At 34.9% G+C, this 27,376-nt stretch overlaps 2 protein-coding genes across 2 annotated transcripts; both read right to left on the reverse strand.

Moving 5' to 3' along the window:
• Window positions 1-1,474: 1,474 nt before the first annotated feature.
• LOC126718494 (probable nucleoredoxin 1) lies at window positions 1,475-25,732 on the reverse strand. The gene is made up of 5 exons (XM_050420719.1): window positions 25,633-25,732; window positions 6,513-6,613; window positions 3,188-3,667; window positions 2,616-3,095; window positions 1,475-2,397 (listed from the first exon to the last, which is right to left on the reverse strand). The coding sequence occupies exons 1-5, from the start codon at window positions 25,643-25,645 to the stop codon at window positions 1,735-1,737; spliced, it is 1,737 nt and encodes a 578-aa protein (XP_050276676.1). The 5' UTR covers window positions 25,646-25,732; the 3' UTR covers window positions 1,475-1,734.
• Window positions 21,922-25,754, reverse strand: LOC126718493 (probable nucleoredoxin 1). The gene is made up of 4 exons (XM_050420718.1): window positions 25,526-25,754; window positions 23,668-24,147; window positions 23,096-23,575; window positions 21,922-22,877 (listed from the first exon to the last, which is right to left on the reverse strand). The coding sequence occupies exons 1-4, from the start codon at window positions 25,643-25,645 to the stop codon at window positions 22,215-22,217; spliced, it is 1,743 nt and encodes a 580-aa protein (XP_050276675.1). The 5' UTR covers window positions 25,646-25,754; the 3' UTR covers window positions 21,922-22,214.
• Between the last annotated feature and the right edge of the window lie 1,622 nt (window positions 25,755-27,376).

Raw genomic sequence — 27,376 nt, forward strand, 5'->3', positions numbered from 1 at the left:
CTTTGAATTATCAAAAAAAAAAAAACTCTATTTCCCTTTGATTTGTATTCTTTGAAATGGGAGTGTATACATCTTTTAATTTTTCCTCTCTTTTCCTTTTCTAATAAAATTATTTACTTAAAAAAAAACACTAACTTATAATTTGATACAAAAAATTATTTGCTAAGATGTAGAAGAATGGTAATAATTTGAAATACTTTAGGGGAAGTCTCAAACTTGACCACAGGGTAGGGTGTTTCTAAATAATGTCAATGGAAGAACCAATGTGGATTCTCTTTGAAAAAAATAGAAATAAATTCATATGGTGTGTAATTGTATGGAACTTGCTATTTAAGTGAGTCTCTATTTTAATTTGTTTTAATGGTTGGGAGTTAAATTCAGTTTAGATTTATTATTATTATTATTATTTATTTGATTGAAAAGGTAGAAATTGTATTACTATCAAAAAGAAAGTTTGAAAAGTATAACATGGGAATGATCCAAGCCAACGGAGTGGCTTAGGTTCCAGGGAAAAAAATATATACAGGGAAATAGATAGTATGACCATGTCAACTAGTGGTTAGATGAACTCCAGTATACATATATTTATATATTTCGTTTATATTCATATTTTTGATTGAAAGGTGAATCTCAAGTTTGTGTTTTCCTATCAAATTGAGATAGATGTCTACTTCTTCAGTACTTTCCACTCTTCTGACAATGGGCTCTTCCTCCTCATATAAATGGATAGTGAGTAGGCAATTTTTACATTTGAGTATAATACGATTGGACACTTACACTATTGCACATTCTGAGTCTAATAGAAATTCTTACTCTCCCATCCCATATTCCAATTTTACTGTTTATTTATTTATTTATTTATTAAATTGTTTGTCTTTCTTACAAATAAACAATACTGGATATGATATTGATAGTTTGCTATTTTAGTAAAGCACTGATTCATAGCTTTCATATATATGAATGCATGCTAATTATAGGATTAAATCTTAAATAATTGTTGATGCATTTGTGTCACTTGGATTGAAGGTTCAGAAAAGTACATTTTCGAGGTATGACTTCTTTGGGTGTATATTTTAAATTTTTGAGAAGATAATCATATTGACAGATTAATAAGGATATAATAGTAAGTGCATTTTTCCATAGAGGATGTATTATGCATATTGGAAGCTTCAAGGAGGCTGAAAATAATTAGAAATGAATCATTACAATTCAATTAGTCAATTTGTGTTTACAAATCAATACATTTTTCAGGTGTTTGAGAAAATTATGATCTATGTTCAATTGAGATGAAGATTACGAATAAATTGAGCATCCCATTTTAGAAATTGGGCCAACACGTATTTGCTTCGGGTAATAATCTCTCATTCTTTAAAGGTTTTTGTTTGTATAGTTTAAGAAATAGTTCAATTTTTAAGGAGAACAAAGAATTCTTTAAGAAATTTTAGAAAATAAATAATACATTATATCACATTACAAAATAATTATATATTCATTTATTTCCAAGCAACATGTGGATTTGCGAATAGTCTAATAACTTAAACCATTAGCACTAGCTTCAGTATGCATAATAACTTTTAGGCTGGCACCATATTCAACATGAGAGGCCATTATAACCACAACAGCACACTTAAAAACTAAAGACTTAAGACTTGCATCGCAATTCACAAACAAATGACACAAGAAAAGGAAAGGACAATAAAGATCAAATGATTTCAAATTTAAGATACGGTATTATTAAACTTTGACGCAGGTTTCTCCATCGCAGTTCCATCCTTCGTGGGGATTTTCTTCCTCCTTGGAATCATCATTGGCTCCTTTGTCTTCTTTCAAGGCACACTTTGGATGAAGATCAAAGTCACACTTATCACAGTAATATGACCAGACATGTCCCTCCTCATCACACCCATCACAATTATAAACCCTACGACGAGCAAGCACAAGCTCATGCTCCTCATGGAGTTTGTGTTTCAACTTCTCAGGCCACCCCTTTGCCAACTCCTCAATTTCTGCCTCAATCTCCTTCAACCGCTCATCAGTAAAAGGATAAGCATCAGCCCCATGAATCATTATAATATCTCGAGCTTCTTTTGTGACAGTCTTGCCACTTGGTCCAATGGCTACAAGCAGGGGAATGCCACAGACCTTGAAAGTGCGACTCAAGGATGCCTTCCTAGGATCACCAAAGGGAAGCGCTAGCCATGGCATTCCTGAAAAGAATTCATCAAAAGAGGCTTGGTCCCAGTCATAAGAGATGAAAATCACTTCAAAGGCGTCATCCTTTGCTTTGATCTTGTGGTATGCATCCATAAGTTTTGGTAGAAAGGCGCGACATGGAGGGCACCAATGTGCTGAGAAGTAAAGTAGGATGTTCTTTCCCACTAAATCTGTTACTGGAATCTGGAAAGGAAAACAAGTGATCAAATTCATTTTAACAGGATGCAAACTTCTCTACATAGCACATAGAATATCGCATATAAACCAAGAACTAAATACAAATATTTCCACTGTTAGTGGGAGGTACGAATTCATTCGTCATCACAACAGTTGGACCAAATTATCTGACATAATCCATAAGCTACTATAAAGTTTGCAGCATTGAATAAATCTTAGGTTACCTTGACTCCATCTTTTCCAATGACAAAATCTTGATCTCCTGAAACCAAAATTGACTCCAGGGTTTGAGCTTCCTGTTTTGCCTTCTCCACCTCAGCAAGCTCTGTGAACCTTTCTGGCGTGAACGGGTATGCCAGAACCCCATGTTCGTCAATTGCTTCAGCAACATTGGATTGAAGAGTCTTCCCATCTGGCCCTATAATAACCAAAGTGGGGAGGGTTGCGAGCTCAAAGTACCGAGCCAGCTTTTGACAGCTCTTGTCCTTGACAGGTAGTGCAAACCAATGCAAGCTTTTGAAGCCTTGATTGAATGATTCCTCATCTTCTTCAAGTGGTATCAACACAATCTCAAAGTTCTCTCCCTTTGCTTTCAATTTTTCATAAACCTCATCAAGTTTTGGAGTAAAATCATCACAAGCCTGGTACGAGAACAATGAGAAATACAGACCTACTGTCTTTCCTTCAAGTTCAGAGACAGGCACCTTGTACATCAAGAATAAATACAGATTAGGGGAGAGGAATACTATATTTCATGTTAACGAACAAAATAACGAGCAACATCATGAAAATTTACCTTCTTTCCATCAGATGAAATGACAAAGTCACGTGAGCGGGATACCAAGATAGATCTCAAGGACTGATTCTTCCTGGCTGCTTCCTCTTGATCTTTCAAATCTTTGATCTTTTGTTGTGTGAAAGGATACACTTCAATTCCATACTCCTGAATGATCTCAACTCCATTGTCACTCACAACTTTCCCATCTTCATCAAGGATTACACAGTGAGGTATGCCTCTAACCTGAAACAATTCATCCAAGCGATCACGTGTCTCTGAATCTGAAAATGGGATTGCAAGCCATGGCATCTTGGAGAAGTACCCTTTGAAGGACTCCTCATCTTCATAACCCGAGACAAAAATGACCTCAAAATCACCTTTTGAAGAGAGTTCATTGTACACCTCAATTAACGTTGGGGTGAATCGGCGACAGGGGCCACACCATGATGCTGAAAAATACAATGCCAACTTCTTCCCCTTCAGGGTCTCAATTTTAACCTGCAAATTCACAATTCAAGAAATGATTTTCTCTTAACTCGTTCCCTAATATTCATACTAGTACAATACTTGACTACGGTCCATGGAACACTTCATACAATCAAAAAGGCAAGTTTAAATGATATTTTAATTAATTTTAACAAATTAATCATTCTAACACCATACATCCAGCCACTTACACTCCACTGAGTTCATCATTAGTTTTGATAAATAAGCTAACAACTCTTCTTCTTAAACTCCCCCACCCCCCTCCCCAGTTTACCTATTGGCAATTAAAAAGCTTCATCATTTGTTAAATTTGCTTGCCATAGAAACTTATCGAACTTTTAATATGTTTTTTCAGACATCATTGTTTTATAAAGTTATTTATCAATGGCACCAGAGACATACAGTAAGTACTAAACTGAAAAATGTGATGTGGATGTACCGACATATACCAAATAAATAAAAACGCCACAATTTTTTTTCTGAAAATTGCCACTTGTTAGCTTAATAGCTTTACTAATGGAAAATTTTTCACCTAAATACAGTCTTAATTTTATTGAGCAGCCTTAGTTTATCCAAAATATTCAAATTACTTGCAATTAAAAAGGAAAAAAAAAAAAAAAAAAAAAAAAAAAAAAAAAAAAAAACCTTAGTAAGTACTATAAAATACAGGGGTCTACTATGCAGCCCAAGATCTTCACAAAAGAATTTCATGGATCAGCCATGGTTAAGTTCTTACTCACAAACTTAAAAAAAAAAAAAAAAAAAAAAAAAAAAAAAAAAAAAAAAAAAAAAAAAATTTAAGCTCTGCAGGGTATATAAAAGAACTAAGTAAATAAATAAATAAAATCCATATTTCTCCAATACTATTCCAATATATATTTTTTGAAATAAAAGTGAAAAAAAAAAAATAGAGTACGAAATCAGTGCTCGTTAAATTATAAATGATAAGTACCAAGGAATTGCATCAAAATCAGTGCTCGCGAAAATCTCTTCTCAGAGTTGTTACCACTGTTGTTTGTTGCTAGGCAAACGATTTAGCTAGTGGCTTCTAGTTCTGGGGGTCAGATTAATATCTTGAATATCAAGGCAAGCTTTGTATTTTTGCAAATATTTACTTTTTCATTTAGCTAGTGATTTTTTTTATTTTTATTTTTTATTTTAAATAAGTAATCTAGCTAGTGATTTTGTGTCTCAGACTTGGATTATTGTGTTTGTAGGTGGAGAGAAATCTTTAGGATGACTAATAGTGAAGAGACAGGTAGTCCGGGTTGGGGTGCTTCAATATTGTGTCACTTTTACAACAACTTTTATTTATTTAATTTATTTTCTCTACAGCACTTATTTCATGACATGGCAACATTTATGTGTTTTAATTATCACTGTCAGAGTCAATTGACTGGAGAATCACTAGCTGGATTTTGTGATTCAATTACTTACCTGATTTAGCAATTTTCTATTGAAAAATGTGTATGTCTTGGGATGATATGCTGTTTAGGTTTATTACTAAATTAATTGATGTTAATGTGTTGTTCTAAAGCACTTGTTTGTTCGTTTTCTTATAGACTATATATTTTTGATTGTTGGGCGAGGTGCATTGCATGTCTACCAAAATAATTGTCTATTAGTTTTATGCAATAAATTGTATCTTTATTTTACCAACCCCCCACCCCCTAGGTGGGCGGACGGGGAATTTCATTTGCAAATCCAGAACTGTGTTCATTTTCTCTACTCTTTCCTTGCTATTCAAAAAATAAAATAAAATTCTCTACTCTTTCCTGTTTTTATCAACCATGGAATTTTGGCCCATGCACTTCGGGAGTTGATGAGCTTGAGAAGCGGTTGGTAGCTCTTAGAAATCCATGAGCTGAAGATTGGATATTTGTGAGTTACTGAATTTCTGCAAGGTAGTTTACTGTAGATATTCTATCTCCATAGGATGCTACTCATTTCAGCATGTATCTTGAAATGATATTTCATTGTTTTGTTCTGCGTATTTTGTGGAATGCCATGGACAGTGATTCTCCATCACATTTGCAAAAAATGTAATTGTTGAACTTGTTTTGTTTTGTTTGCTAGTAATTGGTTGGGAACTTGTTGGGTTTTGGCAATTGTTGAGTGCTTACAAAATTGTAAATTATTTGGGCAAGAATTGTATTTAGTAGGAAAAAAAAAAAAAAAAAAGGACCTATTAGCCGCGTTTCTAAATGCAGCCCAAAGATGGTCTATAGCCGTGTTTTAAAAAACACAGCTACAGGTCTAAGCTTACAGCCGCGTTTTAAAAATGCAGCTATAGGTATAGGCTATAGCCGCGTTTGAAATGCAGCCCAAACCGGTCCTATAGTCGCGTTTTCTATAAAACGCAGCTATAGGGCAAAATAAACGCGGCTATAGAACCATCTAGAGCAGCGTTTTTAGGTCCCCGCAGGGGTCTATAGCCTCACCGCATAAGCCGTGTTTGGAAACGCGGCTATAAAAACGCAGCTATAGCCTATAGTTGCGTTTTTATGGGCTATAGCTGCGTTTTTCAAATGCGGCTATGGCCCTCTTTTTTTGTAGTGTGATTATAAGCTAAATTTACTTATTACATAGGAAAATAAGACCAACAAATAGGGTCAACATAAACTCTTCTCTCTCCTTCCCTCTCTCACAGATCATATTTTCCCGAGAAAATCACAAGAAAAGTCTCATTAACCAATTCTCTTTGTTGGATGAATAAACCCAAATGTCAACATCACATGCCCATCAAATAGTTTGCTTAGCCAAACAGAGAGGTGTAAAAATACTTTTTTTTTTTTTTTTAAAGGACACCCATCAATAATCACTCAATGAAAAAAAAGTTGACAGAATAAAATAGTACCTGATCGCCATTGTTGCAGACAAGAAAGTCTCTCTCAGAAGAAGAGAGTAGCGAGCTAAAGTCGTGAGCTTCGTCGTCGATCACAATCTCGGTAACGTTTTCTTCACCACCACCTGCGATTTTCTATCTCAAAAAAAAAAAAAAAAAAAAAAAAACTTAGTAAGTATTATAAAATATAGGGGTCTACTATGCAGCCCAAGATCTTCATAAAAGAATTTCATGGATCAGCCATGGTTAAGCTCTTGCTCACAAAATTTAAAAAAAAATAATAATAATTTAAGCTCTACAGGGTATATAAAAGAACTAAGTAAATAAAAAAATATCCAAATTTCTCCAATACTATTCCAATATTTTTTTTTTTTTTTGAAATTAAAGTGAACAAAAAAATAGAGAGTATGAAATCAGTGCTCATTAAATTATAAATGATAAATAACAAGGAATTGCATCAAAATCATGAACTGATTATAAGCTAAATTTACTTATTGCATAGGAAAATAAAACCAGCAAATAGGGTCAACATAAACTCTTCTCTCTCCTTCCCTCTCTCACTGATCATATTTTCCCCAGAAAATCACAAGAAAAGTCCCATCAACCAATTCTCTTTGTTGGATGAATGAACCCAAATGTCCACATCACAAGCGAATCAAACAGTTTTGTATGTTTTTAGACCCCTTAAAACACAAGTTGATTAACCTAGTTATTTAGTCAAGTGATTGCTTAGGTAAATTATTCAAATCTAGGTTAACACAAGTAAATCATATCATGTACACAATGCAGAAAATAAAGAATACAACGATATGATAACCTAGGAAAACCAAACTGGTAAAAAATCTGGGGATGATTTAGCCTACCCATCCTCAAGATAAAACAGATTCACTATGAAAGAATTGAATTTTTACAATAGCGACTTAGACCACTAATATCCTATTGCTACCTCGTGTAGAAAACTTATTATCACGACCACGTGACAGTTCTGAGTCCACAGACTACTTCTTTCTTGGATTCACAGCAACCACAAATACTCCCACTTGTGAATTTCTTTAAGCTCATTATGTAGCAACTAAAGCGATCACCAAGCTCTCGACATCAATCTTAATCTTGATAACCCTAAGTATGTATGAAGGCAAACACCTCTAGATCTCACAAGAGATTCACATACACAGCATAAAACAACCACCTAAAAACGTGGCTAGGGTTTTTCCTTTTATACTTAAGGCAAAACATAAAACTCTACACGTCATATGGTCTTGGGCTAAGTTGGAAATTCTACAGAAAAAACAATCTGCACGAGCTTCGATCGATCGAGTCAAATTTTCGATCGATCAAACCTTGCAGTAAGTGAATAGTAATTTTTTGCACCAACTCGATTCCAAGTTCATAATAAACATACTTTGAGCAGCCTAAATCTAAACTCTAGGTTTTGATCATGGTTTGCCAATATTACATATTGAAGTTCTAAAACATTTAGATCCTATATCCTTAGAACCTAACAAACTCTCCCTTTGGCAATCTGTGACAAAACACATAATAAAACAAAATGCTCAAAGTTACCAAAATAGCCCATTACAATAAAATTGCCCAACCAAAAACAATTCAACCTAACTACTATCTATCAGTTGCAAGTATAGACAGCAGCACGATTGAATCAACTTGTATATTCTTGAAACACTAAACAAACACATAAATGTATGTGTGGAAAATACAAGTAAAACAAAATAAATTCTTGATTTCACACAACATTGTAAGGTTGAATTTATTTAATCATGTATTGGCTTTATTCCATACCAAATTTGCTTGTAATTTAGCAATTAGATACCTTGTATTTAGGTAGGAATTATATAAGGGTAGTGTGTGAGAGAGTGTGAAGAAATCTCAGAAGTGTGCAATTCAAGGGAGTCTCGCTAGAATGGCACACGTGTAGAGTATGCAGGAGGAGCTGAAGGGTCACGACAACTAGAGCATTATAAGACAAAACTTCCAGTTTGGCTAGGCAGTTAGCTCGCAACTCAAACTCGTGACTCGTTCTAGCCACGAGGTCAAGTTGCTAGAATGCCTGTTTGTTAGAAACCTGACTTTTTGCATTCCTCATACACCCTACTATAAATACCCTTATACCCACGAAATGTAGAGAGTTTTCAGAGAGAATTTTGAGAGAGAAACCCTAGAGAAAAACAAGATTGACTTATCCACAATCTTCATCCTTTGATTCTCCAAATTCCTCTACTCTCACCCTCTCCATTGACATATCCTTGAGAGGTACATTTAGCCAAATCCTTATCTCACCATACCTATATCTGTGAGGAGGCATTTTGGTGCTTTTGAAGCAGTTCAGAAGGGACCAATTCATTTTGGTTGATGCAATGGGCGATTGCAGGATCCGATAAGCTAGAGAAGACAAGGTTCGGCGGTGTAACCCTGTTGGAGCAAGAAGCTTGGGGGGCTTAGGTGCACCGGGTAGATTAGGTTTGTAGGGTCTTCTGCTATTCATGTATCCCAACTTCATTCTCTAGTGGATTATTGATCGCTTGGAAGATGATGGAGAGGTTTTACGCCAAGTACTTCAGTTTCCTCTTCGATAACACATCGCCGTGTTATCTTTGTATTTGCATCTTTCTTCCCTCTCTCTTTACCTTTTAATTACTGCTGTGTTGGTTATTAATTATGGTTTAGAGTGTGTTACCAATTTAGTTATAGCTTATAGTTCATTTTTCGCACATATATTGTTTGATTATAAGCTTGTGTTGGTAATTTTATATTTGGGGGTCTAAACGTTCATTGGTATTTTACACACTATTTGAATTTTCAAACATAAAATAAAAAACATATATCTTGAATAACCTCATAATATAAATCAATAGTCAATGTAGCACAATGTGAAATAAGAAACAGAAATAAAGGCATAATTTCTCCCCCTAACATATACATCACATAAAAATAAATACATCAAGATAAATACATCATGAGCCAAAAAATAAATACAAGATGAAGCACATAGATACAATCTAAAGCTTCAAAGCTCCAAAATCTCAAAATCTCCCCCTATCTCCATCCATATGTACTCCCCCTTTTTGTGACAAATTGCCAAAGGGCAATCAAGACTCATCATCAAAAGGAGGTGGTGAAGGTGACCGTCTAATGCTCGCCAAATCCGCACATAGGGCCTGAAGCTCCGTGAGTACATTCACCAAAAGCTGACCATGAGTCGCCTGAACGGTCATGACAGTGTCTAACATACTCCGAATGCTAGACTCACCCGAAGTCGAAGGTGGAGGATTAATAGCGGCCGTCGGATTAACATACTCCTCAGCTGTGAGATCACTTGAAAAAGGAGGAGGAGGAGGTGCAACACCCAAAGAAGACTCTACACGTGGGCGTTTAGAGCTAGCTCTCATCCGAGCAGCTCTCTACCAAAGGAAGGTGGCACCTATGGGAGATAATGTGTACAAGCTTAGATGCAAGAAACTCGTCTAAACCTAGATGTAACAAAATTTGATGTATGAAAACAAGGAAGAAAAGACCATGAGCTCTCGAGCTACTCCTATAAACCTCAACTAAAGAGCTAATAAATAGAGAGGGAAAAGAAATAGAAGCATCAGTGACAAGGGCATACAAAAATGCACATCTCTCAATAGGAATGGTGTGCAAGTGAGAGATGGGTCAGATGGAATGACAAGAAATCCAAAAAAACAAGTAATGAATCTTGGTCAACTCATGAAAGGTAATCTGAGGATCAGTACCCCACTGAATGGAAGTACCGGTAAGATATGACATAATGTCATCAAGACAAAGGGTCTTATCATAAGGGTACACAGGATGTTGTACCTTAGGCACCCTAAGAGCAGAGGCCACTACCAAAGGAGTAATGATGTACTCCTCACCCCGTATCCAACTCTTCATAAATTGAGTGTTGGAATCATTGAAGTGGACAGAGAGGTTCGAGTAGAACTCTCTAATCAAGGTAGCCAGAGGAGGATGAGAAATATCTAACAAAGTAAGCCAACCCCTACGCTCAAAGTTTCTCCTAATTTCCGGATCAAGCTCATCTAACACTACCTTCCTCTTAGCCCAAACAGATCTAAAGATGTTCAGCTTCTCATAAGTTTCTTGGTTTTTCTTAGTTCGAAACCTATCACTGTTAAAGGCTGGAGTAGAAAAGGAGGAGGATGTCCTATGGGCTCTAGTCTTCCTAACCATGATGCTAAGGTTGGAAAGGATAGACAGAAAAGAGACGAAAGAAAAAAAAAAAACAAAGAAAACCCAAAGGTAAACTGCATCAAACAAGGTTAGAGAGAAAAACAACAATTGAAAATATCACTCTATATGATGCATGAACATAATAAACACATGATGCATGCTCTAATGTAGTGAGAATAGTCCAATTATACATTAAAAACCAAGAATTGACTTGAACATAGAGTTTATAACAATAACCCCAAATTTTGAAAACCCACTTTCACAAATTTAACCAAATTGAGTAATTAATCATTACATGAGATAAAAATCATCATATAATGACATAATCAATCAATTTTATAAGTTAATTTTACCAAATTAAGTTCAATTGGATAGAATCCCCAAATTTGTATATTTTCAAGCCCTAGAATTTCAAATTTGTCCCAAAACACAATTTTAATCAAATTAAAGCATGAGAATCAAGTTAATAGCATCTAGAGACAAAAACCCATGAATTAATTTGGACAGAAACCAACTCAAAAATCAAAAACCCAAATTCCTATAGGTCCGAAAATTTCCCTAAAAATGCATGAAAAGAGTGAATAAACTAAAAAGGAAAGGGTATAAAGGTCTTACCGGCACTATAGGACAAAAACCTTGAGAAAAATTTGGGAGGAAAATGACAAAAAGTGGACTTGAATCTGGATCGATCTGAGAGAGAGAGAGAGAGAGAATAGCTTTTTGAAAAGTTTGAAATAGTGAAGAACACGTGAGAAAGCTTATTTTTAAAAACTCTCTGAATGATTTTCAATTGGTCGAAAATTAGATTCGATCGATTGAAAATCACATTTGATCGATCCAACATCAATCGAGAAGCGATCGAGCCAGGCAGATTTAAACCAAGTTTTTTATTGCAATTTCGATCGGTCAAGCAACAGGTTCGATTGATCGAAAATCTAGAAAAAACAATTTTTTGAAAAACATAGCATTTTAATGCAGAAACTTCTCAAAGAACAATATTTTATGAATATAATGCATGAGTACGAGATGAAAAGTTTTTCAAAAACCCTTGAATTTAACCCAGACCTTCCAAAAATAAGATTTTCAATCAATTTGTCCTAAAATCTCAAACTTTAACACATTTTGTATTAAAATCAAGGAACTTTTAATCTTGGATGACCATAACAAAATCACACACAATATCATGTACTAAGTTTAGCGAAGAATAACCTGTGTAGTGTGTGCAACTAGAGTAACTTGTGATACATGTGAGGTGATAAGTAAATAGTGATCAATCACAATTTCTACAAAATTCATCACATAAGTTTGAAAATGACTATCACCTAAAGAGTTACATCATATAACTCTCACATCTCCTAGAAAACAAGCTTGCAATCATGTAAGTTTTTTGATTTGCCTCATAATGTACACACCAATTTTATTTGATTTGAAACTTATTAAGATAGACACACCAATTTTATTTGATTTGAATTTTAATATAAGACGAGGCTACACCTTATGTTCTTTTTTATGCATGTGCTACACTTTCTCGAGAACAAAATCATATGATATGTACTAAGGTGTTCATGATTGGCTAGTAAACAATGGTGAGATGGTTATTTATGCATTTCTCTTAGGATTTTTTAGTTCTTATAATCAAAAGCATGTGACTTCAAGATCAAGATCAAGATCATGTGATCAAAAACTATAAACGACTCCCATACAACATGCATTACAAAACTCAAACTAGTAAAGTGCAATAAAATAAGCTTATCCAAGCTAAACAAGGTACATAAGCATGTTATGTAAAGATAATATGGCCAACCTTGATTTCAAATCCAAGAAAAATAATTCAAAACACATTTTTCTTTCCTTTTCCTTTTTTTTATTTTTTATTTTTTATTTTTGAAAATAATAACAAAAACAACCTAGCATGAAATGCATCAATGTTATGCAATGCAAATCCTAGAAACAAGAAAAACAAAAACAACAAAGAAGAATGGTCACAAAGAATAGAGAGATGAAGTACAAGGACCATGTCAGAAAGACTCAATTAGATCGAGCCTTTTGCATCCAAAACTTTTTAGATGCAACATTTGCATTGGAGTTATTATTCATATTGGAATGATGAGCAACTTCAAGATTGGAATAAAGGTTTAAAACCTTTACCAACTCACCAATAAGTACCATGGGATCTTGTGCTTGAGGCACAGGTACTTTTGGCTTATTTGCTCGCTTAGCAGCTTGCAACTTGAAACAGTTTGGACGAATGTGCCCAGACTTTCCACAAAAATGATAAACTCATGTAGGTCTATCATGAAACTTATCCTTAGGAAGGGTGAAATTCTTAGACTTAGACTCTTTAAGATCAACCCTCTTCCTAGGAGGTGTAACTTCTACTGGTTTGACAATCTCACTCACAGGGGGCTCAGAAGAAGAAACAAAATTTATGGAATAAGTCTTAGGAACGTAGATGTTATCTTCAAAACCTAGACTAGTTTTGCCTAAGGGAGACTTCTGAATACTCAACATGTGTTCAAGTTTAGAACTAACAATCCTATTTATTTGTTCTCTCACAACAGATAGTTCAAGTTCCAAATTCTTAACTTTATCAAGCAACAACATGTTTTCAGTCTTCACCTTATCAAGCAATTCATTAGCATCAAACAATTTCAAGAACAAAATTTTCTTATCAAGTTCAAGAGAAGCAATTTTCTGTAAACCTAAATCAACATCCATAGCATCCTTTGCAGCAACCTTGCAAAGCTTATTATAGGCTTCTTGCGAATTAGCATTCTCAGAAAGTTCCCCATCAGAAGGGTTCTCATCAACCACAACACTTTCATCAACTATAGCAGTAGCTGTGAAAGCAATGAACTTTCCATCCTCATCACTACCAGACTCATAATCAGAAACTTCATCATCACTAAGGGTTACAGCCATAGTTTTACCCTTTAGTCTCAAGAATGTAGGACATTCTGATTTCACATGACCATACCCTTGACAACTAAAACATTGTTGACCCATAGAATTATTAGAGGTTTAACCTACTTTCTCTTTAAGTTTTTCAATATTGTTTAATTTAGTGGGATCATTCCTCCTAAAATTTCTAGGTTCAGCATTGTTTTTCCCTCTTGCCCTTTTGTTGTTTTTCCTAAGAAAATTTCTAAAGTTCTTGGCAAGATATGCAATCTTCGTAGCAGAGAGTTCATCATCAAATCAATTCCCATCAAATCCATTCCCATCAACATCATCAACTGATTTAAGAGCTATTGATTTGGATTTGTTTGTCTTGGGTAGGTCTAACTCATAGGTCTGGAGAGATCCAACAAGTTCATCAACGGGGATAGAGTCCACATCCTTGCTTTCAGTTATGACAGTCACTTTGGGTCTGAAGTCCTTAATCAAAGATCTAAGTATCTTCCTAACAACCTTAGGTTGATCATAGATTTCATCCAAATTATAAGCAGAGTTAATAATATCATTCAGTTTAGCATAGAATTTATTAAAATATTCATCATCAAACATTCTAATACTTTCAAACCTAATAGTTAACTGCTGCAGTTTGTTAATCTTAACTGCCTTTGTGCCTTCATACAGAGTCTAGAGAATATTCCAAGCAGTATGAACAACCTCAACATTAGAGATTCTCTTGAATTCCTCCATAGAAACAGCATTATAAACAGCATTCATAGCTTTGCTATTTAAAGCGGCTGCTTCTTTCTCAAAAGTTTGCCACTCACTAACTGGAGTAATGGGCTTCTCTCATCCGTGCTTAACATTCCAAACTCTCTCATCAATAGATTTCAAGAATGTTTTCATCCTTACTTTCCAGTAGGCATATTTGTTCCCATCAAAATGAGGTGGGATCACAAGAGAGTGACCGTGTTCCATAACAACATGGGTCAAGAATCAACTCTTAGATCAAAGGATCTTAATACTAGAGCTAACCCGCTCTGATACCACTTGTACGTTTTTAGACCCGTTAAAACACAAGTTGATTAACCTAGTTATTTAGCCAAGTGATTACTTAGGTAAATTATTCAAATCTATGTTAACACAAGTAAATCATATAATGTAAACAATACGGAAAATAAAGAACACAACGATATGATAACCCAGGAAAACCAAACTGGTAAAAAACCTAGAAAAGATTTAACCTACCTATCCTTAAGGTAAAACAAATCCACTATGAAAGAATTGAAATTTTACAATAGCGACTTAGACCACTAACATCCTATTGCTACCTTGAGTAGAAAACTTATTACCACGACCATGTGATAGCTTCAAGTTCACAAACTACTTCTTTCTTGGATTCACAGCAACCAGAAGTACTCCTACTTGTGTATTTCTTTAAGCTCATTATGCAGCAATTGAAGCGATCACCAAGCTTTCGACATCAATCTTGATCTTGATAGCCCTAAGTGTGTATGAAGGCATACACATCTAGATCTCACAAGAGATTCACACACATAGTATAAAACAACCACCTAAAAATGTGGTTAGGGTTTTTTCTTTTATACTTAAGGCAAAACATAAAACCCTACACGTCATATGGGCTTGGGCTGAGTTGGAAATTCTACAGAAAAAACAAACTGCACAAGCTTCGATAGATCAAGTCTAATTTTCGATCGATCGAACCTTGCAGAAAGTGAATAGTAATTTTTTGCAATTACTCGATTCCAACTTCACAATAAACATACTTTGAGCAGCGTAAATATAGATTCTAGGTTTTGATCATGGTTTGCCAACATTACATATTGAAGTTTTAAAACATTTAGATCCTAAATCCTTAGAACCTAACAAGTTTGCTTAGCCAAACAGAGAGGTGTAAAAATAAAATTTTTTTTTTTTTTTAAAGGACACCCATCAATAATCACTCAATGAAAAAAAGTTGACAGAATAAAATAGTACCTGATCGCCATTGTTGTAGACAAGAAAGTCTCTCTCAGAAGGAGAGAGTAATGAGCTAAAGTCGTGAGCTTCGTCGTTGATCACAATCTCGATAACGTTTTCTTCGCCACCACCTGCCATTTTCTATCTCAAAAAAAAAAAAAAAAAAAAAAAAAAAAAAAAAACTTAGTAAGTATTATAAAATACAGGGGTCTACTATGCAGCCCAAGATCTTCACAAAAGAATTTCATGGATCAACCATGGTTAAGTTCTTGCTCACAAACTTAAAAAAAAAATAATAATAATAATTAAGCTCTGTAGGGTATATAAAAGAAATAAGTAAATAATAAAATATCCAAATTTCTCCAATACTATTCCAATAATTTTTTTTTGAAATAAAAGTGAAAAAAAAAAAATAGAGAGTATGAAATTAGTGCTCGTTAAATTATAAATGATAAGTACCAAGGAATTGCATCAAAATCATGAACTGATTATAAGCTAAATTTACTTATTACATAGGAAAATAAAACCAGCAAATAGGGTCAACACAAAATCTTCTCTCTCCTTCCCTCTCCTTTAGTCTTTGGACACAGTCCAAAGACGATCATAGTTAGGTAGTCAAGATGCATTACCCTAGGGACATGTAGTACCTCGAATATAAGATTCAGAGTAACTACAATACGTGTACCTCTGAATGTAATAACAAACAGAGGCATAGAGGTATCGATGCCATGTATGTTGGAGTAAAACTCTTGTATAAACATGACGGGACATCTCGAGGGTTTCTCAAGTAGAGAAGCCCAATCCCGAGTCCGAACGACTTCGGGGAGAGAAGTGTCGACAAAATTCGACAGAATGACCTGGCATTTCGGATGAACGCCACGGGCCTAGAAGTTCTTAGAGAAGTCCTTCTTGGCCTTCTCATCACGAAACTAGATGTGAGATGGAACAGAAGATGATGACTTGGAACCTTGAAGGGGGTTCCGAGCCAGAGTAGATTTGCGTTGTTTGGGTGCCATAACGCAGTCTATCCGAGAGAGAGAGAGAGAGAGAGAGCAAAAGGAAACACAACACATGCTTAGAATAGGAAATAAAATAAAGAATGTATGCATGAAGAATGCATGAACATGTGACGTGCATAAATTAAAAGCATCATGGGTAAAACCCAATCCAAACCTAACAACACTCAACAACAATAAACAATCACACACATCTAAAATGCATGGAATATAGTTATAATGCAATGAGGATGCAATGCATGGTCATATAAGATCAAATTCACAAAACCCAACCTATATATTTCACAAAAATCTCACAAACCCATAAATTTTCAAAAACCCCCCAAAAACTTAGGTCAAAAATGCATTAAATGCATGAAAAGAAGTGAGTGAGAACACATATCAAGAGATTGAGGCTTGAACAAAGCCGAATCTTGAGTGGGTAAAGTGATTTGAGTGAAAGAAGTTTGGGTTGAGAAAGAAAGAGATCTATCGAGAAAGAAAGGAGAGAATGAAATCTGAAACCGCGTCTCATCCTTAAATAGAAAACGCAGCTTGATGGATCAAGATTTCTATCAAGAATTTGTCAGGCACTAAATCTCGACAGAAGAGAATCTATCGAGGATCTATTGAGAATCTGTCAACGGCTAAAGGATGGTCTCGATGGATCGAGGATTTGTCGAGAATCTATCAAGCAGACAAAGAGCACAAGAAATTTGACTCGATGGATCGAAGAAGCTGTCGAGAAGCTATCAAGAAGAAACCCAAAAATCTCGATGGACCGAGAATCTGTCGAGAAACTGTCGAGGCCTGAAGAAGAAAGCTCGATAGAAAGGAATCTGTTGAGAAGCTGTCGAACTTGAAGAAATAAGGTTTTTCAAGAAGGGAAAAACACATAGAGATCAATGCAACATACAAGCTACTCAAACAAACATCCAAGTCACATATTAAGCTCTCAAAACATCTCTCAACATATAAGCATAGCATCCATAGGTCCAAAAACACACACACTAAACAAGTCTAACCAATTTTATATTTCAAAAATAAGTTAAGACAATTTAGTGAGCATATATTAACACATGTATTCCTTGTGATGACCAAATCACATTAACCTACACATGTATCAAAAGTAGCAAAGAGTTTGTGTTGTGTGTGAAACATAGCAAGAGTGCATAAGTGTCTCATATTATGAAGATTTGAGATATGAGAAAATCAAATACACTCACACACAATCATAACTGCTTGATGAGGACTATCACCTTCGAGGTACATCCTATAACTCCCACATCTCCTAGAAACACGCTTGCAACCATATTAAAAGCATTTTGGTCTTTTTGCTTTTATTCTTTCCTTATTTTTCTTTTTGAGCATAGCATGCATGGGCATATAAGAGAGAGAAAATAAAATACCCAATTATGTATGTTTAACATCCCAATTTTGCTGTGCCAAAGCACACAGATGTTATAAATGATTGGTGGGTTTTAGTGGTGAGATGGTTATTTATGTCTTTCTCTTAGAATTTTCTAGTCCTTCCCGTCAAAAAGAGTAATATAAGTATGAGATATAAGAGACAATCTTAATTGTACTCATCACAAACATGAGCAAAAAATGCTCACTTGCTTAGTTGTGCATTGAGATGTTTATCTAAACTACAAGAGATACAAAGTTTAGAAAACTTTGCTTCAATATCCATCTAGTGTACACAAGTACCAATATACACAAACACACATTATTTTTGTATTTTTCTGATTTTTTCAATTTTTTTTTATTTTTATGAAAAACAAAATAAAAAAACTAAAAACAAACAAACAAAAACATGTAGAAACACACAAAGCATAGAACTAGACTGACTCAAAAACAAGAAAGCAAAACAATTAAGTAATGCAAAAACATAAAGGGAGAGAGAGAGAGAAAAAAAAAGTGACTGAATCACTTTGAGCCTTTTTCTTTCCACACTTTGGAATTTGAGGAAGATCCTTTCCATTAGTTGAACCTCTGATCCGGAGGTGAAGGGAAAGAATTGAAATAGTTCAAGTTCGAAAGGAACATGAGGGCCTTGAGAAGATCTCCAAGAAGACCCAAAAATGGTGGAATTTGACCTTGACCACCAGATGATAACACATTATTGCTCTATTGAGTGGCTAACCACTTATAGCAATTTGGACGAGTGTGTCCTAAAGCTCCACAATGATGACAGAAATGAGGCTTCTTTCATTGGGACTTCTTATTTTTAACCTTATTGCTCTTAGTGTTTCTAGTTTCTTTCTTCTCTATCTTAGGGGGTGCTCCTAGAATATATTTGCCTTTGTCTAGATTGTTCTCACTAGCTATCTCAGTTTCAGTTTCATTTTCTAAAGATTTTCATTATTAGCAGGTGAGACAAAAACAGTCCTACTAGAAGAGGGAATATGAGAAGAGTTAGAGAGTTCATACCCTAAGTCGATTCTGTCAAAAATTGATCTCTGGAGGTTTAGCATTTCTTCCAGCTTTGCACTGGAAGTCCTCTCCAATTGAGCTTGAACTTGGAATAATTATGCTTGAAGCTTCTTGGTTCATTCAGCCAAGAAGTTGTTCTTGAACTCAGTGCTCTAATGGTTTGATTGGCTTCATCAACCTTGGTGGCCAGCCTATACAATTTATTATGCTTTTCAAAAACCTAGTACAATTTTGCATAGGCTGTATGGATATCATCTTGTTCATCCATTTTCCTAAACTTAGATTCCACCAAGTCCTCTTCTTCATCCATGGCTTTTATGATCCGCTTAATAGGATTCACTGTGGCAATGAAAGCACTCAAGATTCCCTTGTTATCATTGTCATCTGACTCAGTCTCAAGCTCAGTATTAGTCAAAGTAGCAATAAGAGCCTTGCTTTTCCCAATCGACTTGAGATATGTTGGACATTCTTGTTTCATGTGTCCAAAATCGTGACATCCGAAGCATTTTGGTCCGGAGGGAACAGTATACTGACCGCCATCCTTAGTATCCTTCTTCCCTCTGTCTTGACTTTTGAATTGTGAAGAACTGGATTGCTTACGGTCCTTATGAAAACCTTTCACATTGGCATTCTTCATGAACTTCTTGAATTGCCTAGTGATGTAGGACTTCATCTTGGAATCTTCATCATCTGAAGACTCATCAGTCTCATTACTTTTGGCCTTCAGTGCCATACTCTTACTTTTGGTTCCTTTCCCAAGTCTAGTCAAGCCCAATTCATAGGTTTGCAAGTTACCAATCAACTCCATCAAAAGAATGGTGTCAATGTCCTTTAATTCTTCAATAGCTGTTATCTTGCCATGAAATCTCTCAGGGAGAGATCTGAGCACCTTTCTCACAATTTTGGGCTCAGGAATATGATCACCACGATTGAATGCTGAGTTTACTATGTGCTTCAGCTTAGCATAGAACTCATCGAACATCTCATCCTCCTTCGTCTTTATCTCCTCAAAGATAGTCATAAGCCTTTGGAGTTTTGAATCCTTGATAGCCTTAGTCCCTTCATAGGTTGTCTAGAGGATGGTCCATGCATCGTTTGCAGTTTCAGTTGAAGATATTTTCTTAAACTTCTCATTGGTCACTGCACTGAAAGGCATTTAATGCTCTGCTGTTAAAGTTTGCCGCTTTGATCTTGGCCTCATCCAATCAGTCGACGCTTCCTTTGGCTTCACCCAGCCAATCTCCACAACTTGCCAGACCTTCTTCTCTAAAGACTGCAAGAAAGCTCTCATGCGTACTTTCCAGTATACATCGTTTGTGCCATTAAATAAATGAGGTATAATAAGAGACTATCCTCTATCCATGACAAACAGGGGTTAATGGATCACACAACAAAGATTAAGACCTAATTAGAGTGTGCTTGCTCTGATACCACTTGTTGGGTTAAAATGAATTGACCCCTAGCAATTAATTAATTAATTAATTACCCAAGTTAATTAATTAGATCAAATTTCATGCAATAGCATGGCAGCTCAAACAAATCACCAAATTATCTAAATGCAGCGGAAAATAAAATTGACACAGGTGATTTGTTTACGAATGAGGAAAACCACCTAGGCAAAACCCCACCGGATGATTTTAAGGTCACCACTCCAAAAAATCCACTATTATCAACCACAAGTGGTTACAAGTATAAGGAATCTTACCAAACCCTTTGGACTATCCCGAAATACCAACCTACAGTTGAACCCTTACCTCAATACCCAATTGGACTTGTATTGTAGCGGCAATCTTTCTGTTCAATGCACGAATCCCAGTACGTGACTAACTAATGATGCACAGATCCCAATAGATGACTAACTTCAGCAAGTTGAAGAGGTTGTTGGCTGCAAAGTTCTTCAATTCATCAACAATGAAGATTAGGAAGCTCCTTGGTCATAAAACCCTTGGCGTAAAGACACAGTAGCTTCTTCAGAGAGAATAATGAATTAGGCCACTTTCTGCATGCGCAACGGCCTTTAAAATAAGCCTTATATATGTCTAGGATTGTGAGAAAAAAAACCCTACACAAATATTTCAGCATGGGCCGAAAATCAGATTTGGAAATTTTGATTTCGTAAATCTCAACAAAAACAGCTTCTGTTGAGCTTCTGTCAAGCTTCAACAATAAATCTTGATAGAAGTTTTTCTGTCGAGATTGCTATCGAACTTTAATGAACAACTCTTCTTTACTTGTTTCTTGGTCAAATCTTTATGACTTTAACACTTGACTTGAACTCTTGTTTCTTGAAGTACTACACCATTTTAGATCTATCTAATTACAAATAAAGTGCATTTTGTCAAAAGATTAGCCAATTAAAATGCACACATTTAGGAATCTTTTTCTTAGGCTACATAGCTACAATTATACTCCCCATTTTTTTGAAGTAATTGATTTGATTGAATGTCTAAAATGACTTGATTGAAAAATATAAATGCACACATTTAGGATTCTTTTTCTTAGGCTGCATAGCTACAATTATACAATTGTAGCAGTTGAATATTTCATGTCAAAGGGAATGATGAAGTTTGATTATCATGATAATCTCCTTAAAATAATGAGAAATTTCATTAATTAATTTGAAACTAAAAAAAAAAAAGTTTAGTTGTATCCAAAAAAAAATAAGAAAAAAGAGAGGAAAACATAACACACTATAACAAAAGATTGAAGAATATAGACCACTTCAAAAAAGAATTATATCAATCATACACACCCAAATTTCTATAAGAAAAAAAAAACCAAAACAAAAAAACCGAAAAAAAAAACTAAAAATAGTAGAATGATATATTAGTAGAGACTAGAGATAGAGATAGAAAATAGTTTAAGAAATAGTTCAATTTTTAAGGAGAAAAAAAAAATCTTCAAGAAACTTTAGAAAATAAATGATACATTATATTACATTACAAAATAATTACACATTCATTTATTTCCAAGCAACACGTGGATTTGCGAATAGTCTAATAACTTAAACCATTAGCACTTGCATCAGTATGCATAATAACTTTTAGGCTGGCCCTATATTCAACATGAGAGGCCATTATAACCACATAGCACACTTAAAAACTTAAGACTTAAGACTTACACCACAATTCACAAGCAAATAACTCAGGAAAAGGAAAGGACACTAAAGATCAAATGATCTCAAATTTAAGATACGGTATTATTAAACTTTGAAGCAGGTTTCTCCATCGCAGTTCCATCCTTCGTGGGGATTTTCTTCCTCCTTGGAATCATCATTGGCTCCTTTTTCTTCTTTCAAGGCACACTTTGGATGAAGATCAAAGTCACACTCATCACAGTAATATGACCAGACATTTCCCTCCTCACCACACCCATCACATGTATAAATCCTACGACGAGCAAGCACAAGCTCGTGCTCCTCATGAAGTTTGTGTTTCAACTTCTCAGGCCACCCCTTTGCCAACTCCTCAATTTGTGCCTCAATCTCCTTCAACCGCTCATCAGTAAAAGGATAAGCATCAGCCCCATGAATCATTATAATATCTCGAGCTTCTTTCGTGACAGTCTTGCCACTTGGTCCAACGGCTACAAGCAGGGGAATGCCATGGACCTTGAAAGTACGACTCAAGGATGCCTTCCTAGGATCACCAAAGGGAAGCGCTAGCCAAGGCATTCCTGAAAAGAATTCATCAAAAGAGGCTTGGTCCCTGTCACTAGAGATGAAAATCACTTCAAAGGCATCATCCTTTGCCTTGATCTTGTGGTATGCATCCATAAGTTTTGGTAGAAAGGCGCGACATGGAGGGCACCAATGTGCTGAGAAGTAAAGTAGGATGTTTTTTCCCACTAAATCTGTTACTGGAATCTGGAAAGGTAAACAAGTGATCAAATTCATTTTAACAGGATGCAAACTTCTCTACATAGCACATAGAATATTGCATATAAACCAAGAACTAAATACAAATATGTCCACTGTTAGTGGGAGGTACGAATTCATTTGTCATCACAACAGTTGGACCAAATTATCTGACATAATCCATAAGCTATTATAAAGTTTGCAACATTGAATAAATCTTAGGTTACCTTGACTCCATCTTTTCCAATGACAAAATCTTGATCTCCTGAAACCAAAATTGACTCCAGGGTTTGAGCTTCCTGTTTTGCCTTCTCCACCTCAGCAAGCTCTGTGAACCTTTCTGGCGTGAACGGGTATGCCAGAACCCCATGTTCGTCAATTGCTTCAGCAACATTGGATTGAAGAGTCTTCCCATCTGGCCCTATAATAACCAAAGTGGGGAGGGTTGCGAGCTCAAAGTACCGAGCCAGCTTTTGACAGCTCTTGTCCTTGACAGGTAGTGCAAACCAATGCAAGCTTTTGAAGCCTTGATTGAATGATTCCTCATCCTCTTCAAGTGGTATCAACACAATCTCAAAGTTCTCTCCCTTTGCTTTCAATTTTTCATAAACCTCATCAAGTTTTGGAGTAAAATCATCACAAGCCTTGTACGAGAACAATGAGAAATACAGACCTACTGTCTTTCCTTCAAGTTCAGAGACAGGCACCTTGTACATCAAGAATAAATACAGATTAGGGGAGAGGATTACTATATTTCATGTTAAAGAACAAAATAATGAGCAACATCATGAAAATTTACCTTCTTTCCATCAGATGAAATGACAAAGTCACGTGAGCGGGATACCAAGATAGATCTCAAGGACTGATTCTTCCTGGCTGCTTCCTCTTGATCTTTCAAATCTTTGATCTTTTGTTGTGTGAAAGGATACACTTCAATTCCATACTCCTGAATGATCTCAACTCCATTGTCACTCAAAACTTTCCCATCTTCATCAAGGATTACACAGTGAGGTATGCCTCTAACCTGAAACAATTCATCCAAGCGATCACGTGTCTCTGAATCTGAAAATGGGATTGCAAGCCATGGCATCTTGGAGAAGTACCCTTTGAAGGACTCCTCATCTTCATCACCCGAGACAAAAATGACCTCAAAATCACCTTTTGAAGAGAGTTCATTGTACACCTCAATTAAAATTGGGGTAAATCGGCGACAGGGGCCACACCATGATGCTGAAAAATACAATGCCAACTTCTTCCTGTTCAAGCTCTCAATTTTAACCTGCAAAATTCACAATTCAAGAAATGATTCACTCTTAACTCGTTCCATAACATTCGTACTAGTACAATACTAGACTACGGTCCATGGAACACTACATACAATCAAAAAGGCAAGTTTCATAATATTTAAATTAATTTTAACAAATTAATCATTCTAACACCGTTCATCCAGCACTTACGCTCCATTGAGTTCATCATTGGTTTTGATAAATAAGCTAACAACTCTTCTTCTTAAACTCCCCCACCCCCCTCCCCAATTAAACTATTGGCAATTAAAAAGCTTCATCATTTGTTAAATTTGCTTTCCATAGAAACTTATCGAACTTTTAATAGGTTTTTTCAGACATCATTGTTTTATGAAGTTATGTATCAATGGGACCAGAGACCTACAGGAACTACTAAACTGAGAAATATGATGTGGATGTACTGACATATACCAAAGAAATAAAAACACCACAATTTTTTCTGAAACAATTCCACTTGTTAGCTGAATTGCTTTACTAATGGAAAAAAATTCACCTAAACACAATCTTAATTTTATTTAGCAGCCTTAGTTTATCCAAAATATACAAGTTACTTGCAAGTAAAAAGAACAAAAAAATAAACTTAGCAAGTATTATAAAATACAGGGGTCTACTATACAGCCCAAGATCTTCACAAAAGAATTTCATGAATCAGCCATGGTTATGTTCTTGCTCATAAACTCTATTTTTAATTAAAAACACTGCAGGGCATATAAAAGAACTAAGTAACTAGCTGTGTGTTGGTGCTCCTTATATCCCATCTCCATCCCAAACGGTCCAAAAGAATAATAATTGAGTTTTTCACGGACCGGGAGTATGAGGTCTCACCCAGGAGCGGATAGGTTGCTACTATGGTTACGTCCAAGTAGGGAAGCCACACTGATCGCCCCCCTCTACCCATTTTTTTCTTAACAAAAAAAAAAAAAAAAAAAAAATTGGAATAGTAATGACTATTCCAATTTTTTTTTTTTTTTTTTTTTTTTGAAGTGAAAAAAAGAGAGTATGAAATCAATGCTCGCTAAATTATAAATGACAAGTACCAGGGAATCGCATCAAAATCATGAACTGATTATAAGCTAAATTACTTATTACATAGGAAATAAAACCAGCAATCAAAGCCAACATAAACTCTTCTCTCTTCCTCTCTCACAGATCATATTTTCCCGAGAAAATCACAAGAAAAGTCCCATCAACCAGTTTTCATTGTTGGATAAATAAACCCAAGATGCCACATCACATGCCACCATCAACCAATTTGCTTAGAAAATCAGAGAGGTGTTAAAAAAAAAAAAAAAAAAGACACCCATCAATAATCATTTAATGAAAAAAAAAAAAGTTGACAGAATCAAAAAGTACCTGATCGCCATTGTTGCGGACAAGAAAGTCTCTCTCAGAAGAAGAGAGTATCGAGCGAAAGTCGTGAGCTTCGTCGTTGATCACAATCTCGGTAACGTTTTCTTCACCACCACCTGCCATTTTCTCTCTCACTGATCAGTTCTTGTGGAAAGTGCGTGAAACTGAAGTGAAAGATGCAGAGAGCTATATAAACTATGGTATTTGTCTTATGCTTTGCTTATTCGAATTCTTTGCGTGAGGGACTATATGTAAGAATATTCGTTTTTATAGAACGCTCAGGTCAGTTCCAGAAGCAAAAATGTATTTTGGTTTAGAGAGATGCTACGTCTACAACATTTTTACAACAAATCATGGGTGGTTAGTTATTATTGGTTCAAATTTAAAACTAACACTAAGATTACTTTTTTGCCCCAACAAAAACAACCAGTAACAACTTGCCACTTAGGATTTGTTGTAAAAATGTTGTAGAAATGTTATAGACATAGCATTTCTCTTTGGTTTATGAAAAAAATAAAAAGAAGATAAAGATAAGGCAAAGACCTATGGAACTTTCTTAGTCACCAAGGCAAAGAAGCCTAAATGAGCATAATGCTTTGTTTGTTTCAGTATTAACGTTTTCTGGAAAATAGTTCATTTTCTAAAGAGTATTTTTTAGAAAATTATCTCATTTTTCGGTGTTTGGTAACGACCTTGAAAATGAGCTTAAGAATGTTTTCTAGTGTTTAGTATAAATTTTTTTATATATTTATTATATAATTTAAAACATGTGTATTATGTAAACCAACTAATATAATCAATATAAATAAATAAAAAACCAAGAATGAATTTGGTTTTCATACTAAAATTTTGATAATAGATACAATTAAAATTAGTTGTCAAATTTTCATGATCTCTACCACTCATCTTGCTCATATATATGAACAATAACGTATGTACGTACACACACACACACATATATATACATCAACCATTTGTCTATATATATATATATATATATAATTGATAGGGAAATACATCTTTAATAAGTACAAATAACAATAACTTTTAATTTTCTACTCTTTTTGCTAGTACACTAATTGTCTACTATGGTCAACCACAAGTCTTCAATATTACTCTAAATTGTGTATTTACATAATGTATCTGCATAATATATCATCACTACATAATATCTGCATAATATATCTACTAACAAAATCAATTTTACTAAACAATTATCATTCATTATATAAAAATATTATTAATTTACAGTAAAGATTGTCTTATGTAAAAGCAATTTAGAGCCATATAGGCACCATGTTTAAAATTTTCGTATTTTACTTCATTCATTCTTTCTTCTTCTTATTTATTATTATTATTATTATTATTATTATTATTAATTTTCTTTTGCACTTTTATGTGCGAAAAATAAGAAACTTCTGCCTGGAATCCATCAAACTGAAAATTTCTTAGAGAAAAAAGAAAATCAAGCTTGAAATTCAAAGCAAAGAATTGAGATTTTGGTAGAGATGAATGAAATAATTACCACTGCAAATTTGTTCTCCTTTGCAAGTCGGAGCTATTGACAAATCAGTGAGTGGAAAAAAAAAATCAAAGAACTGTGTTATAAAGGGGAAGAGAGAGAGAGAGAGAGAGAGAGAGAGAGAGATCTATGGAAGAGGAGAGACCGAAATTAATGACAGGGAAGATGTGAGGAGAGAAAAAGTAAAGGGAAGAAAGAAAAAGTGAGAGAGCTTACCATGAGAGAGAGCTTGTTTTCCAAAAAAAAATATTTGGAAAACAACCTATAGAAAATAAGTCTTATTTTTATTAAGATTTTCCGTTGACTAAAGATAATTTTCCATTGACCAGTTT

The sequence above is a fragment of the Quercus robur genome, chromosome 3 (assembly GCF_932294415.1).
Source record: "Quercus robur chromosome 3, dhQueRobu3.1, whole genome shotgun sequence".
NCBI classification, from domain to species: Eukaryota; Viridiplantae; Streptophyta; class Magnoliopsida; order Fagales; family Fagaceae; genus Quercus; species Quercus robur.

Excerpts from the sequence above, each read along its gene's own strand:
- LOC126718493 (XM_050420718.1), bottom strand. The coding sequence starts at position 25,645 with ATGGCAGGTGGTGGTGAAGAAAACGTTACCGAGATTGTGATCAACGAC. Across the intron at positions 24,148-25,525 it reads TCCGCAACAATGGCGATCAG|GTTAAAATTGAGAGCTTGAA; the intron begins GTACTTTTTGAT and ends TGAATTTTGCAG. Across the intron at positions 23,576-23,667 it reads TTTCATCTGATGGAAAGAAG|GTGCCTGTCTCTGAACTTGA; the intron begins GTAAATTTTCAT and ends TTGATGTACAAG.
- LOC126718494 (XM_050420719.1), bottom strand. Across the intron at positions 3,668-6,512 it reads TCTGCAACAATGGCGATCAG|GTTAAAATTGAGACCCTGAA; the intron begins GTACTATTTTAT and ends GTGAATTTGCAG. Across the intron at positions 2,398-2,615 it reads TTGGAAAAGATGGAGTCAAG|ATTCCAGTAACAGATTTAGT; the intron begins GTAACCTAAGAT and ends TTTCCTTTCCAG.